The 17,378-nt window shown below is 43.9% G+C and overlaps 1 protein-coding gene and 1 long non-coding RNA gene across 12 annotated transcripts in view; one reads left to right on the forward strand and one right to left on the reverse strand.

The window, feature by feature from the left end:
* LOC106033952 (uncharacterized) overlaps positions 1-17,378 on the forward strand; it is a 233,281-nt gene that overhangs the window by 190,433 nt on the left and 25,470 nt on the right. Inside the window, exon 1 of one of the 6 annotated variants that reach the window (XM_066998210.1) lies at positions 5,002-5,133. The exons of the other annotated variants lie outside the window; for them this stretch is intronic. Within the exon in view, the coding sequence (XP_066854311.1) occupies positions 5,040-5,133 (94 nt within the window). The 5' untranslated portion in view covers positions 5,002-5,039. Of the gene's footprint in view, positions 1-5,001; positions 5,134-17,378 lie in introns of those variants that run through there. 6 annotated transcript variants of the gene reach the window in all.
* LOC106033823 (uncharacterized) overlaps positions 1,159-17,378 on the reverse strand; it is a 223,072-nt gene continuing 206,852 nt past the window's right edge. For 5 of the 6 annotated variants that reach the window (XR_010831927.1, XR_010831925.1, XR_010831928.1 and 2 more), the window contains 2 exons: positions 15,467-15,823; positions 3,535-11,712 (listed from right to left, as the gene is read on the reverse strand). This is a non-coding gene — a long non-coding RNA (uncharacterized lncRNA). Of the gene's footprint in view, positions 1,225-3,534; positions 11,713-15,466; positions 15,824-17,378 lie in introns of those variants that run through there. The other variant, XR_010831929.1, reaches the window with a different exon arrangement.

Consider the following 17,378-nt stretch of genomic DNA (forward strand, 5'->3'; position numbering starts at 1 on the left):
TTGATATTGATACATCTACCTTTCAAGACTCATTATGTTTATGAGTTAATAATGTTGATGTTTTACACAGTGTTACACTACTTTTACTTTATCGCGGTAATCCCACTGTAAGGGATTAAGCTAGATTTTAGATGAGAGACAGTTTTCCCCTATCTATTGCTCAGTATCCCCCCCCACCCCCGAATGGAGTTTTATCATTAGAGTTACAGATCAACAATCTTATTTTTCCTTGTATTCTGTCAATACTTCATGGTACTGATTGCTCTTTGCATTAAGAATGTTCCAAAAGGCAGCTGTTCTTTTCACTCTCTGAATCATGAGCTTTCCCAAAGCATCACTGGTGTTGGGTAAGCCAGGATATATTGTCTCTAATGAGTAGTTTTGGTGAATTGGGTAAGGTAAAAGAATTCTATGTGAAGTGCATTGGACCGGCTTTGTCTTTTGCCCTAATAGACTACATCATGGCCAGAAACTTGTACATGTTGATCAGGCACTAAACTGAATGGAACTGAAGAGGAAACACTGGGAAAGTACAGCCAAAACAATTCATTGTTTATGCGTTGAGCACTGTAAAGGTTTATTTCTTAGCCTTCTATTTCTGTCATATCTCCAAAGATTACTTTTAGGCTGTGTCTGGAAACATAATTTATTTTGGTAGGTTTGGATGTACTACACATGGTTTACATACTTCCTTATCATGTTAATGTTTTCCAGATAAACTTAGATAAAATTGTAGAGAAGAAACTGCTTGAATTCATCCTGTATAGATATCAGTATGGTGTACCTTATGTAAGAAGTTTTTGGCGCTGTGATCTCATACTGGACATTTCCATAGATATAGCCTCAATCCTATCCTAGATGGGATGGGACACAGCATCCCACATGAAATAGAATTTGGATTCCATAACTCAGGGAACTGATGCCAGGGGATCTTCACTGTTCTGTTCTTTCCTATGTGAGGTGAAAATAAAGCTAGAAGGGAAGCAGACATGAAGGAAGTTCTATTGTCTGTTCATTCCTCCCACTCTCAGCTAATAAGTGAGTGGAAGTGGTGAAACTCAAAGATCTATTGCCAGTCTGAAATTGGTGAGCTTAATTCTTTCTTGAATCATGTCTGTCACAGCTTTACATGTGTTTATTTCAATCCGAGCTTTGATACCTTAACTCTGTAGTAATGGAGTATCTTTGTGTCAGACACCGGCTTCTCACATAAACAAAGGTAACCTGCAGGAGATGGACAAAGGGAGAGAATTGTGAAGCAGCAAGTTGTGCATATAAACAGATGCTAATGCTTTCTAGTTTGAAATTACAGACTTGATTCTCCTTTCATTCATTGATACAACCCGAAGCAAGTTCAAAACCATGCGCAAAATGATTTTAGTTCTGTTTTGAAGTAGTCTGGGGGAGAGTGAGTCCGCTTATATCAGCTGAATTTGAATGGTGTGGAAGTTATAATATGAACAGTGATTTGTTGGGTTGGTTTTGTTTTGTTTTTCCCACCCTCATTATTTTATGGACATAACAGTATAGCTTCAAAATACCATCGTAAGTCATATCTCTATTATTCTGTATGCTTCATAGATACTATATAAGGAAAGAGAGAATCATGCTGGTGAACAAGACGACAGAGTTTCTCAATACAATCTCCCTATATATATATATATATAAACCCATATATATTACTTTTTATTACCCATATATATACTTTTTGTAGATCAAACTCATCATGATCTTCGAGACCATTTTGCTGTAACAATTACATAGGGTCCTGGTTATGGAATTTTTTATATATATATACCCACATATATATATATATATAAAATTCCGTAACCAGGACATAATGAGTCTGATCTACAAAAAGTGTAGGAGTTAACTCATGATATAGAAAAGGGCAAAATTTGATACTTTGGCCACGGGCAATTCAAGCTGTTTGAACATGTTTTGATTCCTGACTTGATTTGTTACTTCTTCTCCTTTCTGGATAGCAGTGCTAGGAAAAATTTGAAAAGTAGACTGTAAAGTGGAATGGTAAACAGGAGGTATTGGACTTAGGAGAGTAACTTTATCAAATGTAGATAAAGTGGGGAAAAAATGTGAATGGAGCAGTGCCAGTCTCATATCAGTGTTTAAACTAGTCTTTTACCCTTTCTGAGCAAATCTGATGCAAATTAGTTTGGAAATGAACATTGCTGTTAAGATTGCTGGAAATGATTTAACAGTCAAATAATTCACGTCCTTTGAAACTCAGTTGCTGTCTCTGCCTGATAGGCCATTTGGACATGGCAATATACAGCACCTTGTACAAGACTTCATTGGAACACAAGGACATTTTCTCTCTGAATTTTACCTGCTCTGTCTAGACACACTGATGATGTTTTCCTTTCTCTCAAGTATTTTTGACTGCTAGTATTATAATGCAAACAATCAGTAATACTTGTATAACTCCATGATCCTAGCACAGGAGTTGCGTTATAGCTGATGGTCATCAAAAACAGAAGAACTTCTGACTGAAGTTCATAGAACTACGTCATCTACTGAGACTTACTAGCTAAGGGAGAAAATAGCATATATTTTTATCTGGAAGGAAATTTAAGGCCTCTTAATGCCATATTTATCATTTCCTTGAAGAGCATTGCTGACTTAGAGTGCTTTGTTAAGCCTTTTATGTTTTCAGGACAAACAGTTCTTTCAACAGTTTCCTTAAAACCTAGTCAAATACAGCTTACTTGAGTAATTTACTTTCCACAAATATAGGTTTAAGTCAAATGCCAAAGAAGTACTATTTTCAAATCTATCTAGACATACAGCTTCCTCACGGGGGGAGAAAAGGGGCAGGTGCAGAGTTCTGCTCTCTGGTGAGAGCAGCAGGACCTGAGGGAATGGCATGGAGCTGCAATGGGAGGGTCAGGCTGGGTGTTAGGGAAAGGTTCTTCGCTGAGAGGGTGGTCGGGCACTGGAACAGGCTCCCCAGGGAAGCGATCACGGCACCAAGCCTGCTGGAGTTCAGGAGGAGTTTGGACAGCACTCAGTGCTCTCAGTCTGGTTTCTGGGTGTTCCTGTGTGGAGCCAGGAGTTGGACTCTGTGATCCTCGTGGGTCCCTTCTAACTTGGGACATTCTACGGTAATGTATTCTAGTAAAGGGGGGAACTGGCACCTCAGCTTGTGTAGGTTAGCAAATCCTCTGTTGGGTCAACCTTCTTTAGGAAGCCAGTCGAAGATCTGATCTATCAAATGCAGAAAATTGTGAAGAACAGACTGGAGCAGACAAATAGGGAGTGCCACTTCTCAGAGGAGCATAAGGACAAGTTATCACTTGTGAGTAGTTCTTTTTAGCAAATGGCAAGAGAATGGATTATTCACGTAAGTAAATTTTGAAGGGTTAAGCAGAAAAGTAATTGCTGGTATAATGCATAAGTCAACACAATGTTAAACGCTTTTGTTTCATACTTTTGTATGCAGCATGTATTATTTATTGACAAACTATTGCATCTTCCTTGTTTAATACATTAATAATTTCGTTCTAAGTATATTGGAATACTCATTTGCTTTGTGAAGATGTCTCCATCAATACTTGAAAGGAGTAGCTGGGGACCATGTTATATTCCCCTGTATGTTATTTTCCATTCTGGGGGATTAACATACCATCATGTTCACCTACAGACATTTTGTAACAGTGCCATCCATGCTGCCCCATCCTTAAAGTCAAAATCTCATTGTTATAACATGAGTTTTATCGTTTAGACATCCCTTACACATATTTACCCTTGTAATGGGCTGAAGTCACATGAGAATACGGGAGAAGGTGCATTATAGCTGCCCCGAGCAGCCTTGGCTGGGGGTGGCACCCAGGCACCCTCTGCCCCTGGCCGGGCCCTGCATTTGCGCCCCAGCGTTTGCCCTTCCACCTGAGCCGTGCCGTGCCTGTACTCAGCTGGCTGCACGTCCCTGTCCCTGCCTCGGCTCCCGGCTGGACCTCAGCCCTGCTCCCCACCGCAGCTGGGTCTGGGGGCCTCAGGGCCCTGGCCAGCCCTGGTTGCTGTCCCAGCTCTGGACTTCTTGCCCAGTGGGTGCCCGCTGCTGCCCCAGCCCCCCTGCCCCACAGGACACCCCCCCACACTCCCCCAGGACCCCTGAGGGTTTGCTGGATGCTTATGGGCTTGTTCTGTTTTTTCTCAACAGGTTCGCACAGTATGGAAGGATTTGTATTTTGGTACCTGAATAGAAACTGGGTCATCTTGGGCTTCTGAGTTTTTTGTTCCTTGTGTTCTGTGTAATTCTTAATCAGGACATGGCTCGCAGAAAAGCAAGGAGGGAGAAGCTGGAAACAGAGCTCTTTTGGCTTCAGTTAGTGCTGTTAAATGCCTGGGTGTTTGGAAATGAATATTTGGACCGTCCATTGTCTCATTGTTCTTTCTTATAGCCAGTCTTCTCTCCTCCTCTCTTGGAATAATTAATTTTTTTTTTCCATCCAGTCCCCTCACTGGATTTCTTTGTCATTTTTTTTTTTTAATGAGAGCTGGTGCAGTATATCTCAAAATACTTGAAGCAATGCTGAATCCAACTTTAAAGAACTCAGCTGCTTGTGAAAGGCACAGAGCCTCCAAGCAGATGTTGCTGCTCCTCCAGCAATATGCATTAATATCAGGAAATGTATTCTCTTTCTGGCTTCTTCCTTACAGGCAACTGTAAGGCCTTTGCCCTGTGTGCTAATCTATTAATCTGTGTGCTAATCTATGTGCTGGTCAATTTGCTAATCTGAGCTGGTTAGATGACAAACGTGTGCAGTATTGCATACGGGAGTAATATAACCCAGCTGGGTATGATGCACTTTTCATCCAAGCAGGGCTTAGCCTGAAACCTTATTTGTCTTGTATTTTAATGCGGTGTCACCAAGATAATTACAGAGCAGATAGTTTCCTGCTTGGCTTGAGGTGAGTGAACATTAACAGTTTTTATTAACCAAGCCCAAGAGGTGAATGCTGACAAAAGGGAAGCTGAATGGACTCAGTCAACACGCAAGGAGAAGACGGGTGCGGCGATGAGAGACCTGCAGCCTGTTGCTGAAGGACTGGATGAAATCAGCATCGTTCAGGGGCTGATACTCTGCAAAAGCTTCATAGACTCTGTACAATGTAAGGAGGTTGTGCAGATGGAAGTTGTTTTATATGTACCTCATAATAATTTTCTTAGTAAAACAAGCAGCCTCTTGTTGTTCCTTCATGAAATAAAAAAAGGGCCGGTACCTGTTTTCCATTTTTGACCTTAACTCTTAGTTTATCTGTACTTTCTTTGGAGGGAATTAGCAGGGAAGATTGATGTAAGTCTCCCTTCGTTCTCATTACATGCTACACTCAAAAGATCTTGCCTGAAAGCTTCATTCAGCTAGAGTGCGAAAGCTGAAGCTGGAAAACACAATCTTAAAGTGGTTTCATCCCAGCCCAACACCTTTAAAATGAAACCAGAGCACAGAAGATCTGAAATGACTCCGTGGGCATTGCAGGAAAACGTTGGAGGCCTCTGCACTGCTGAGGAGGCCCCAGGTGACCACAGCAGGTGGAGCCATCAGACTATAAACACCCCAGAGGAGATAGTGGAGAAATCCAAGTAACCCAACACTAGGGGGGCATATGAAAGTTTCGATATGGGTCATCTGAGGTCACCAATTGGCCTGTGGGGACAGCCAAGGTCACTCAATAAACTCATGGGGTTGCTAGGGATCAAGTGAAGCCTGAAATTTAATCCAGGGGTCATTGAGGGCACCAATTAGCCTGCGGGGTCATCCGAGGTCATTAATCCTCAATTTTTGGGGTTCCTGGGGTCATCTTAGGTCACCAATTAGCCTGCGGGGGGTCATCTGAGGTCACTGCTCCTCAATTTCTTGGGTCCTGGAGTCATTTGAGGTCACCAATTAGCCTGTAGGGTCATCCGAGGTCACCGCTCCTCAATTTGTTGGGTTCTGGGGTCATCTGAGGTCACCAATTAGCCTCTAGGGTCATCTGAGGTCACCGCTCCTCAATTTGTAGGGTTCTGGGGTCATCTGAGGTCACCAATTAGCCTGTAGGGTCATCCGAGGTCACCGCTCCTCAATTTGTTGGGTTCTGGGGTCATCTGAGGTCACCAATTAGCCTGTAGGGTCATCCGAGGTCACCGCTCCTCAATTTGTTGGGTTCTGGGGTCATCTGAGGTCACCAATTAGCCTGTAGGGTCATCTGAGGTCACCGCTCCTCAATTTGTTGGGTTCTGGGGTCATCTGAGGTCACCAATTAGCCTGTAGGGTCATCCGAGGTCACCGCTCCTCAATTTGTTGGGTTCTGGGGTCATCTGAGGTCACCAATTAGCCTCTAGGGTCATCTGAGGTCACCGCTCCTCAATTTGTTGGGTTCTGGGGTCATCTGAGGTCACCAATTAGCCTCTGGGGTCATCTGAGGTCACCAATTAGCCTGTAGGGTCATCCGAGGTCACCGCTCCTCAATTTGTTGGGTTCTGGGGTCATCTGAGGTCACCAATTAGCCTCTAGGGTCATCTGAGGTCACCGCTCCTCAATTTGTTGGGTTCTGGGGTCATCTGAGGTCACCAATTAGCCTGTAAGGTCATCCGAGGTCACCGCTCCTCAATTTGTTGGGTTCTGGGGTCATCTGAGGTCACCAATTAGCCTGTAGGGTCATCCGAGGTCACCGCTCCTCAATTTGTTGGGTTCTGGGGTCATCTGAGGTCACCAATTAGCCTGTAGGGTCATCCGAGGTCACCGCTCCTCAATTTGTTGGGTTCTGGGGTCATCTGAGGTCACCAATTAGCCTGTAGGGTCATCCGAGGTCACTGCTCCTCAATTTGTTGGGTTCTGGGGTCATCTGAGGTCACCAATTAGCCTCTGGGGTCATCTGAGGTCACTGCTCCTCAATTTGTTGGGTTCTGGGGTCATCTGAGGTCACCAATTAGCCTGGGGGGGTCATCTGAGGTCACCAATTAGCCTGTAGGGTCATCCGAGGTCACTGCTCCTCAATTTGTTGGGTTCTGGGGTCATCTGAGGTCACCAATTAGCCTGTAGGGTCATCCGAGGTCACTGCTCCTCAATTTGTTGGGTTCTGGGGTCATCTTAGGTCACCAATTAGCCTCTGGGGTCATCTGAGGTCACTGCTCCTCAATTTGTTGGGTTCTGGGGTCATCTGAGGTCACCAATTAGCCTGTGGGGGTCATCCGAGGTCACCGCTCCTCGATTTGTTGGGTTCTGGGGTCATCTGAGGTCACCAATTAGCCTCTGGGGCCATCTGAGGTCACCAATTAGCCTGTAGGGTCATCTGAGGTCACCGCTCCTCAATTTGTTGGGTTCTGGGGGTCATCTGAGGTCACCAATTAGCCTGTAGGGTCATCCGAGGTCACCGCTCCTCAATTTGTTGGGTTCTGGGGTCATCTGAGGTCACCAATTAGCCTCTGGGGTCATCTGGGGTCACCAATTAGCCTGTAGGGTCATCTGAGGTCACCACTCCTCAATTTGTTGGGTTCTGGGGTCATCTGAGGTCAGCAATTAGCCTGCAGGGTCAGCCAAAGTCACTGCTGTTAAGATCTTTGTGTTCTAGATCCATCTGAGGTCACCGATTAGCCTTTGGGGGGGGGGGGGTCATCTGAGGTCACCATGCCTCAATTCTTTGGGTTGACGCATCCTTAGAGGCAAAAATCTCATTGTTATAACGTGTTTTGTCATTTAGACAGCCCTTGCACATAGTTACCCTCAGAATGGGCTGACGTCACATGAGAATACTGCAGAAACGGCATTATATTTGCCTGTATGGCTTGTTTCTGTTTTCTGCTTTTCCTGGTTGGTATTAGGACATGCAAGTCATTGTCTGTTTTCAGAACTATATTGGAATAATTTTAGTCTCCTCATCAGTCTTTGTTCAATAGACATATATTAACTAGGCCTATGAAAGAGCTATCAACACCCAAAGAACAGGTGCAACGCAGCTACTTCATTCTAAAATAAGCAGTAGTAAAGTTACCCATCTTAGTTAACTTAGCAGCTGTGTTACAAAAGAAGGATTCATTGTTCAGGTACAGCACTGTGACAGAGATGCATCAGCTGCCTGGCAGAAGAGATTATGCAACTGTTGATCAGAAAGAGAAAGACAGGGAAGCTACTCTGATGAGAGTACATCCTTGAGTCTGGAGCTGAAGCTTTTATTGTTACAGGTTGCTATAGGTAGGGATCCTGCTGTATGTAGTAGGCACCACAGAGCAGTAAAGAGTTGGGTCTCACCATCCCGAAATCCAGGTCCTAAGGCAGTCTTGTTAGCACTGTTTTCTCTCTTCTTTGATCTTGTTAGATGATTGCTAGCAAATTATAAGATTGATTTTTGTCATGTCTAAAATATTGACAACAAAAACAAAACAGGAAAGGAGTAAATTAGCCAGTCAGGGAAAAAGACTGACTAGACTATAGGAACACTTTGGTTCTTTAAGCAAAGAGAAGCAAAAGCTCTGTGATAGAAAATTAGGAGATTCCTGTCTTGGCAAGCAGAAGAACAAAATAAAGACCTTGCTTATTTCATTTATTTGAATATTTGTCTTTCTCTAATACCCAGAAGTCCATCTTTAGAATGCTGATATTCTGTTTGGAAATTGTTCTGGTATACGTTATATTAGATAGCTTTGGACACATTAATTTTGCAAAAATTAATTCTGTGAAAATGTAAATGCTTTGGAAGATGTATCCTTGACAGGAGCGACAATCCTGGCTAAATGATCAGCTTGACTTCTAGGAAATCAAACATTCAGCAAAAGGTTTAGGAAAGGTTTCCGCATCAGCAATGTTCAGGGGTGGTGGTAGTCTCCTCACTGTCCTGTCTAGCACCCATACAACAGGATTTAGTGGTTGCTCATTGCAGCTTTTGGGGCTGCATCTTCAGTTGATTACCTGATAAAAGTAATTTTATTATGGCTAAAGTTGTAGCCATCTTCAAGTGAGGTTTTCTGGGAATTTTTTATAACCTGAGATGAGGCAGGATTCTTGGCTTCTACAGCCTGCTGTTAAGAGCACTGGAAGTTGAACCAAAATGCACCAGGGCCTTTCTTACTGTGTGTGTTCATGTGATGTTATCTTTGTCCTGTTGGAACAAAAAAGCTGAGTTTCCTCTCTTCTTTTATGATTTATTTTGTCTTTGCTCACTAGATCACCGTACAATCATAAGCAAATATTCAGTCTCGCATTCTAATATCAAAAGTCAGATGTGTTGTGAAGCTTTTTTTGTTTTCTTCTGTAGCCTTTACTGTTGTTAAATCTAGTCCGTACTCCTAAAACCTGTCTTGAAACGGTCTTATTAGCAATGTTTTCAACTGTTACTTCCTCTCTTGTTAGAGGACTGTTAGTATATTACAAGACTTATTTATCTTGTCCAAAATTTGTTGCCCTTACAGAATCATCTAGGTTGGAAGAGACCTCTAAGATCACCTAGTCCAACCTCTGACCTAACACTAACAACTCCTCCACTAAACCATATTGTGAGAAAAATCTCAATAATTTTCTTCAGACAGGATCTTCTGTGAAGCTATTTTATTCACGGTTGCAATGGCGGGCATCCTGCCGATTAGGAGTGCATTATAGTAAACATATCATATCCTTTTATTCCCTATTACTTGATACCTGATCACCTCCCGTTTCCTCCCTGGGTGAGTACTACAGATTCACAAGCTACTCGACGCTCTTCTATACCATATATGTACATTTTTTTTTAATCAACCCTTTAATTTCTCCTTTCTCCTTTTTTTTCCCCTCCTTTCTTATGTTGAACTTGTGATCTTGTTTTTTTATTTTTTTTTATTTTTGATCTTTTTACTCTTCTCACACTGCTCATCCTATTTCTCTCAGTCTTCTACCTTATTTTGGAACAGTGAGGCCTTCTACTGTCCACTTATCTACTTAGCATCTCTCTTCGTTATGACTACACAACTACCTTTGAATACAGAAGGTTAGTTTTCTACTGCAAAAACACACTCTACTTCAAAAACAAGTTCTACTGCAAAAACACAACTTAGTTTTTCACAATTCCCCCCTCTTCTTTTCTTACTTCTATTGTTGTTTTTGCACTTCTTCACATAACCCCACTCTTGAGTTTTTCCAACATCAAGGCACAACATTCTTCTTTGGATGTCACGGGGGATGACAGATATACAATGCCATTATTATTATGACATAAACAAATAGTTGTTTGAGCCAATTCCATTCAGGTAACCACAAAGTTAGTTTCTCCCAAATGTTTCTAAATCGCCAGGAAGAGTCATCTTGAGCAGCTCTTTGTAGGATCTTGTTTTTTTTTCCCCAAATATTTTTGGGATCAGTCAAATTCGTCCCATTTGATCTATATATATATATATATACACACAGCAACTAGCATTAATTATAGTGCAGAGTGTTATTTCAGTGTTATTTTCTAGTTCTTCAATTATAGCTGCAATATTTACAATAGCTTTTTCCAATTCACTCACCTCTAACCAAGGTAAAAACCACCTTGCAAACTTGTGAAACGCTAGAGGATTTTACTAGAGGATTATCAGGAGTCCGCTTAATTCTGTGTGTGGTCTCAAGGGGGCTTTGGCTTTGTGGGTCTTCAGTAATAGTTACATTTGGAATTATTGCCCCCAGGATGGAAGCTCCCTTCCATCCTATGGACAACACCTTCCTGGCTTTATTGCCACATAGCCAGTACCACCCCTTGCCATTCAGGACAGGCCATCCGGTTACAGGATTCTCATGTTGTATCTGGTGTGCATTACATATATTAGCATTCCTGTAGCTACTATATTCAGTACAGTATGGATTATTCCCTTTTTCATGGATAATATTTCCACACCCAGGGTCAGTACTATTGCCCCCCGAGTTTCTATCAATGTAGTTTAAAAGGCATCTTTGATAACACAGTATATTGTAGCCAGGATTATGTGTAGGGAGCTCAACTTCAAAAATCTATTCCTTCCCGGGACTGAGTATAACCTATGATTTTTAGAAATTTAGAGAATCCAGACAGAGTTGCTGCTGGAAACAGCAATCAGGGACACAAGGCCTTTTCAGTCTTTCTAGGCATCTGGGTGCAAATCCAACAATTATTTCGAGACAGAACTCAAGAGATGTTCTGGATTATTTGGAAATGGTAATTTTTCCCTCCATCCTATCACTAATCCATTCAGAATAGGTATTACTAAGATAAACTTAAAATACATAATTTCTATATGTATATATACACACCCCTATAATAATTAAGAAATAATAATTAAGAAAAAGAATAAAAGTCACAAACTAATAAGGATTCTTCTGGTGGGGATTAAATACCACCCCCCCCCCTTCTCTCACTTCCAGGGAGTGTTCCCTGGAAACACTAATTCTGTGCAATTCAATCCCTTTTACTCATTAATTCGTTAAGAATTCTTCTAAGGAGCAGTTAAAGGTTTAAGGTTAAAACTGTTGAAACTATCTATTGTAAAACTCTTTGTTAACGCAGTCTCTCAGGTTATCAGGGTTAACCGATGTTTTTACCCAGGTATGAGTCCACCTTTTTTCAGTCGTTCTTACTGTTGTCTCAGTAGTCAGGAGCACTTGGAACAGTCCGTCCCACTCCGGTTGCAGCTTCAATTCTCTCCATGTTTGCATGAAAACACAATCTCTTGCTCGGAATGGATGGATCAGGGCTTCCAAGGGTGGGGTTTGAGCCAATGATCCACGGTTCCTGAGAGATGACAAAGAAGATGACAGCCCAAGTATATAGTTCCTAAGAAAAGCATCTTTTGTCTCAAATTGAGGAAATTCATTCCCTTTGTCCATGTACAACAATCCAAATAATATTTCATATGGTGAAACTCCCACATTTTTTCTTGGTGCAGTTTGAATTCGGAGAAGTGTCAAAGGTAAGCACTTTGTTTGGGGAAGCCGAGTTTCTAGAACTTAGTCAATTGCTTCTTTAGTGTCTGATCCGCTCCACCCTTCCAGAAGAGGAAGGATGCCAAGGAGTGTGAAATTTCCACTTAATTCCTAGAGCCCACATTAGCCCTTGCAATATTTCTGACATAAAGTGATTTCCTTGATCAGAGTCCATACTTTCAACGATTCCATACCTGGGAGTTATTTGTTCTAGAATTACTTCAGTTACTATGTTCGCAGTAGCAGATACTGAAGGGAAAGCTTCCACCCACCCTGACAAATGATCGACCAATACCAGTAAGTATTTAAATCTACCTACTCTAAGGAGTTTTGTAAAATCTACCTGTACATTTTGGAAGCGTTGAATTCCTGGTTCTTGCTCCCTTTGGGCTGACTGCGGATAATTTTCTGATTTACTTTTTGACATACTACACAACTCCTGCATACTTGTTCAGCCAGAGTCTATATATTCCTACGCATACACATTTTCATAGCACAGCATCACACATTGCTTGAATTCCCCAATGACCCTCTTGATATAAAACAGTTAATATTTGCCTCATTAGCACTTTATTCAGCACTTCTCTCCCCTCAGGGACTATCTATTTTCCTTTGGACTTCATGACTCCTAATTCCTCAAGAACCTCTTTCTCTTAACATTTTTTTTTTTTTTTTTTTTTTTTTTAGTTTTGGGTAGGGGTAGCTCAACAATTCCCTGAATCCTCTCTGGATTTATTCTTTTTTGTCCCTCAGACACCAGATGCCCTAAATACTTCACTTCTCTTCCTACGTGTTGTAATTTATTTTCCAATACTCCCAAGCCCTGTTTTCCCAGAAAGTTGAATAGCTTGTTAGTGGCTTCCTTCACAACTGTTTTCTCCTGTCCTGACAATAAAAGATCATCCACATATTGTAACAGTAACACCTCCTCTGGAGGTTGGAATTGCTCCAAGATTTGTTCTAGAACTTGCTCAAAGAAATTGGTGGCCCTGTAAACCCCTTTGGTAAAATTGTCCATCTGTATTGCTGCTTCCGCCCCATTTCAGGGTCTTTCCATTCAAAGGCAAATATATCTTTGCTCTCACAGTCTGAGATCACCCCATTAATAACACCGCTATTCCAGCCTAACAATTTACTATTTGAATGCCCAATTTCATTATCAAATCCTTTCCCAACTAGTTAGTCCCTGCCTTGGGTACATACAATAATTGCCCAGCGATCATTCTATCCCTAGTCTCAGTTTGGTGTCCCCAAAAAGTAGCACTGTTATCCCAGTCCCTTCTACCCCCATCACATTTAGGGTTTCATTATTTAATTTAAGCCCTGATACTTTACAGGCCAGTAATGACCTAGCTGTCTCAGTGTATTGGGTTCACATGGCAAGGTTCTGGTAGCAGTGGGGGGGGGCTGCAGTGGTAGCCCCTGTGAGAAGAATCCAGCAGCTGCCCCATGTTAGATAAGGGCCAGTTTCAGCCAGCTCCAAAGGGGCCCACTGCTGCATAGAGCCAAGCCATGAGCAATGCAGTTTAAATCTCTATGAGAGCACATCCTCCAAGAAAAGGAAAAAAAAAAAAAACAAAAAACTGCTGCACAACAGCAGCTGGGAGAGTGAGGAGTGAGAAACCTCCCTGCAGGCACCAAGGTCAGTGCAGAGGAGGGGGAGCGCAGTGCAGACGTGCTCCATGTGCCGGAGCCGAAGCCCCCCCGCGGCCCACAGAGAGGCCCCTGGTAGGGAAGGCAGACCCACGCAGCCCATGGTGTACCGCAGCAGAGCGGATCTCCACGCTGCAACCCGCGGAGAGGGGCCCATTCAGGAGCAGGTGATCGGCGGGGGGGTGGACCCCAGGGGGTCCCAAAGCCAGACCAACCCACTCCTGACAAATAGACCTCATGGCACAGACCCACACCTGGAGCACCAAAGAACCCATTGCTTTTTTGCTGCCTGTGGAGAAACCCACACCAGCCTAGGAAGGTCGGCACCCCACGAGAGGGACCACACACTAGAGCAGGGGGGAGAGCGACCATGAAGGAGCGGTGGGAACAAAGCACCACGGACTGACTGCAGCCCCCACTCCCAGTCCCCCCGCATCGGTCAGGGCAGGGAAGAGGTGGAAGAGAGTGAATGGGGGAAGGTGCCCCCAGCTTGTTTCTCACCGCTCCAGCCCGTCAGCAATAGGTAATAAATTTTATTAATCTTCCTATGCTAAGTCTGTTTTGCCCGCAACAATAACTGTAGAGTAATCCCCATTGAGGTACACTTGAGGAACCCTTGAGGTACACTTTTTCATTTACCAGGGAACTAGCTTTCTGAAAAGCCCCGACTCCCCTATTCTGAATTTATAACAGCAATCTCTCCTCCTTCTTCCACTCTGGATACTCCTATTTGAAGTGGCCGGCCTGGCCACACTTAAAACATCTTCTCAAAGCCTGTCCCTGCTAGGATTTAGGCTGCAACACAGGTAGCTTTCCTTGCCTGCCATTCCTTCGTCTCTCCTCCTCTCCTTTCCATCCTGGGTCCAACTCCTCCCAAAAGCCCCTCTATCTCCCCCTCTGCCTCACCACCCAGTACGCTGTAAATACCATTTGTTTCACTCTCTACTTTTCCTTCTCATCTCCCCTCCTGGCATCCACCTTCATACTACCTGCACTGTTCACTCCATCCTCCCACCTTCTGGAGCTTTTTCTGTATATCTGGCCAGGCTTTAATCACAAAATGAACCTTCAAGAGCCCTTGGGCTACCAGGATTCATCCCCAGGATTCATCCCCAAGTACTTTGTAATTCTGATCCCGAGTCTCTCATATGATTTCTATGTTGTGGGTTGTTATTATCTCAGTTAGATAAGCAGATATATATGCTCTATCACAATTACTCTCGGTCTGGGGGGTGTTAGTTCTTTCCCATTCTTGCATAGCTGCTTGCCGAATCATTCCCCTCCTAAATATTCTTCTCCAGTGAATAACATACTCAAGATCGACATTCCCCATCTCCCCCCCTCCCCCCCCCCCCCCAGTATTTCACTATTTTTGGCCAAAATACTGAAATTCCTTTTATTGGCTTTTTAGGCCAGACAATTACACAATATCTAACCATTTTTAAATTATTTTTTAAAATATTTTCCCCTAGTTTTTGGGTTGTTTTTCCAAATCATTATCATTCTCCCCAAAGGACCATCTTTAGGCACAATCCTGGGGTCTCCACCCCCACCCTGCTGACTCTTGGAACCCTTAATTCCCATTTCTCTCTGATGTGCTGCTGTGGACTTTACCACCCACAGGGTACCACACGCCTTCACCTGGAATTAGGACAGAGGTGGGGTGTACTGCCGAGCACCTCACCTCACCATGCTCGGGGTACCCTACATCTAAGGGCCCAAACCCCGAGACTCTCTTTCAGTTGTCTATCTTTCACTTCGTCCGTCTCCAGCCATGCCCCTCGCGGGACTATGGAACCACGGATTGGGACTCCACACTCGCTTGTCACTAAAAGTGCGTCTCATTCACGCTCCACACAAGAGTCTCCCTGAATCCACCCCGAGGCAATATATAGTGAAGTTTGCCTTACCTCGGTCTGTGCATGGACTTCCCAGTCTGGGTTATCAGCAGTAATCCCTGTGCCTATACCGTGTCTGGGCTGTGCCAGTGTATGTCCGTGCTGGCCTCCCTTCTCCCCAGTGCTTCGCAGAGCCTGTCTTCAGATTAACAGTCGCAGTCCTTTCGCAGCCATGACAAGAAAACCCACCACCCCTGGTGCGACCGCTGAAATCAGCGGGGTGCACTGTCACGTCTGTGGTGGCAAGAACTCTTCGGTAGGTGACAGGATCCCGGACGAGCCCCCAAATTCTGAGAAAAATCTCAATAATTTTCTTCAGACAGGATCTTCTGTGAAGCTATTTTATTCACGGTTGCAATGGCGGGCATCCTGCCGATTAGGAGCGCATCATAGTAAATATATCATATCCTTTTATTGCCTATTACTCGACACCTGATCACCTCCTGTTTCCTCATTGGCTGAGTACTACAGATTCACAAGTTACTCGATGCTCCTCTATACCATATATGTACAACTTTCTTTGATCAACCCTTTAATTTCTCCTTTTTTTTTTTTCTCTCCTTTCGTATGTTTAGAGAACTTGTGATCCTTTTTTTTTTTTTTTTTTTAAACTGTTCTCACACTGCTCATCCTGTCTTTCTCAGTCTTCTACCTTATTTTGGAACAGTGAGGCCTTCTACTGTCCACTTACCTACTTAGCATTCCTCTTCGTTATGACTAAACAACTACCTTTGAATACAGAAGGTTAGTTTGCTACTGCAAAAACATACTGTACTTCAAATACAAGTTTTACTGCAAAAACACAACTTAGTTTCTCACAGTACCACTAAGCCCTACATCTAAACGTCTTTTAAAGACCTCCAGGGATGGGGACTCAACCACCTCCCTGGGCAGCCTATTCCAATGCCTAACAACCATTTCAGTAAAGAAGTTCTTCCTAATATCCAGCCTAAACCTCCCCTGGCGCAACTTTAGCCCATTCCCCCTTGTCCTGTCACCAGGCACGTGGGAGAACAGACCACACCCCACCTCGCTACAGCCTCCTTTGAGGTACCTGTAGAGAGCGATAAGGTCACCCCTGAGCCTCCTCTTCTCCAAACTGAACAACCCCAGCTCCCTCAGCCGCTCCTCTTAAGACTTGTTCTCCAGACCCCTCACCAGCTTCGTTGCCCTTCTCTGGACTCTCTCGAGCACCTCCATGTCCTTCTTATAGCGAGGGGCCCAAAACTGAACACAGTACTCGAGGTGCGGCCTCACCAGAGCCGAGTACAGGGGGACAATCACTTCCCTAGACCTGCTGGCCACACCGCTTCTTATGCAAGCCAGGATGCTGTTGGCCTTCTTGGCCACCTGGGCACACTGCTGGCTCATATTCAGCTGCCTATCAACCAAAACTCCCAGGTCCTTCTCTGCCAGGCAGCTTTCCAACCACTCATCTCCCAGCCTGTAGCGCTGCTTGGGGTTGTTGTGCCCCAGATGCAGGACCCGGCACTTGGCCTTGTTGAACTTCATGCAGTTGACCTCAGCCCATCGCTCCAGCCTATCCAGATCCTCCTGCAGAGCCTTCCTGCCCTCGAGCAGATCGACACACGCACCTAACTTGGTGTCATCTGCAAACTTACTGAGGGTGCACTCGATGCCCTCATCCAGATCATCGATAAAGATATTAAAGAGAACTGGCCCCAGCACTGAGCCCTGGGGGACTCCACTAGTGACCGGCCTCCAACTGGATTTAACTCCATTCACCAGGAATCTTTGGGCCCGGCTGCCCAGCCAGTCTTTAACCCAACAAAGTCTATGCCAGTCCAAGCCATAAGCAGCCAGTTTCTTGAGGAGAATGCTGTGGGAAACGGTGTCAAAAGCCTTACTGAAATCAAGATAGACCACATCCACAGCCTTTCGTCACAACTCTCTGTTCAGCCAG

The sequence above is a fragment of the Anser cygnoides genome, chromosome 5, assembly GCF_040182565.1.
Source record: "Anser cygnoides isolate HZ-2024a breed goose chromosome 5, Taihu_goose_T2T_genome, whole genome shotgun sequence".
In the NCBI taxonomy this organism is placed as follows: domain Eukaryota; kingdom Metazoa; phylum Chordata; class Aves; order Anseriformes; family Anatidae; genus Anser; species Anser cygnoides.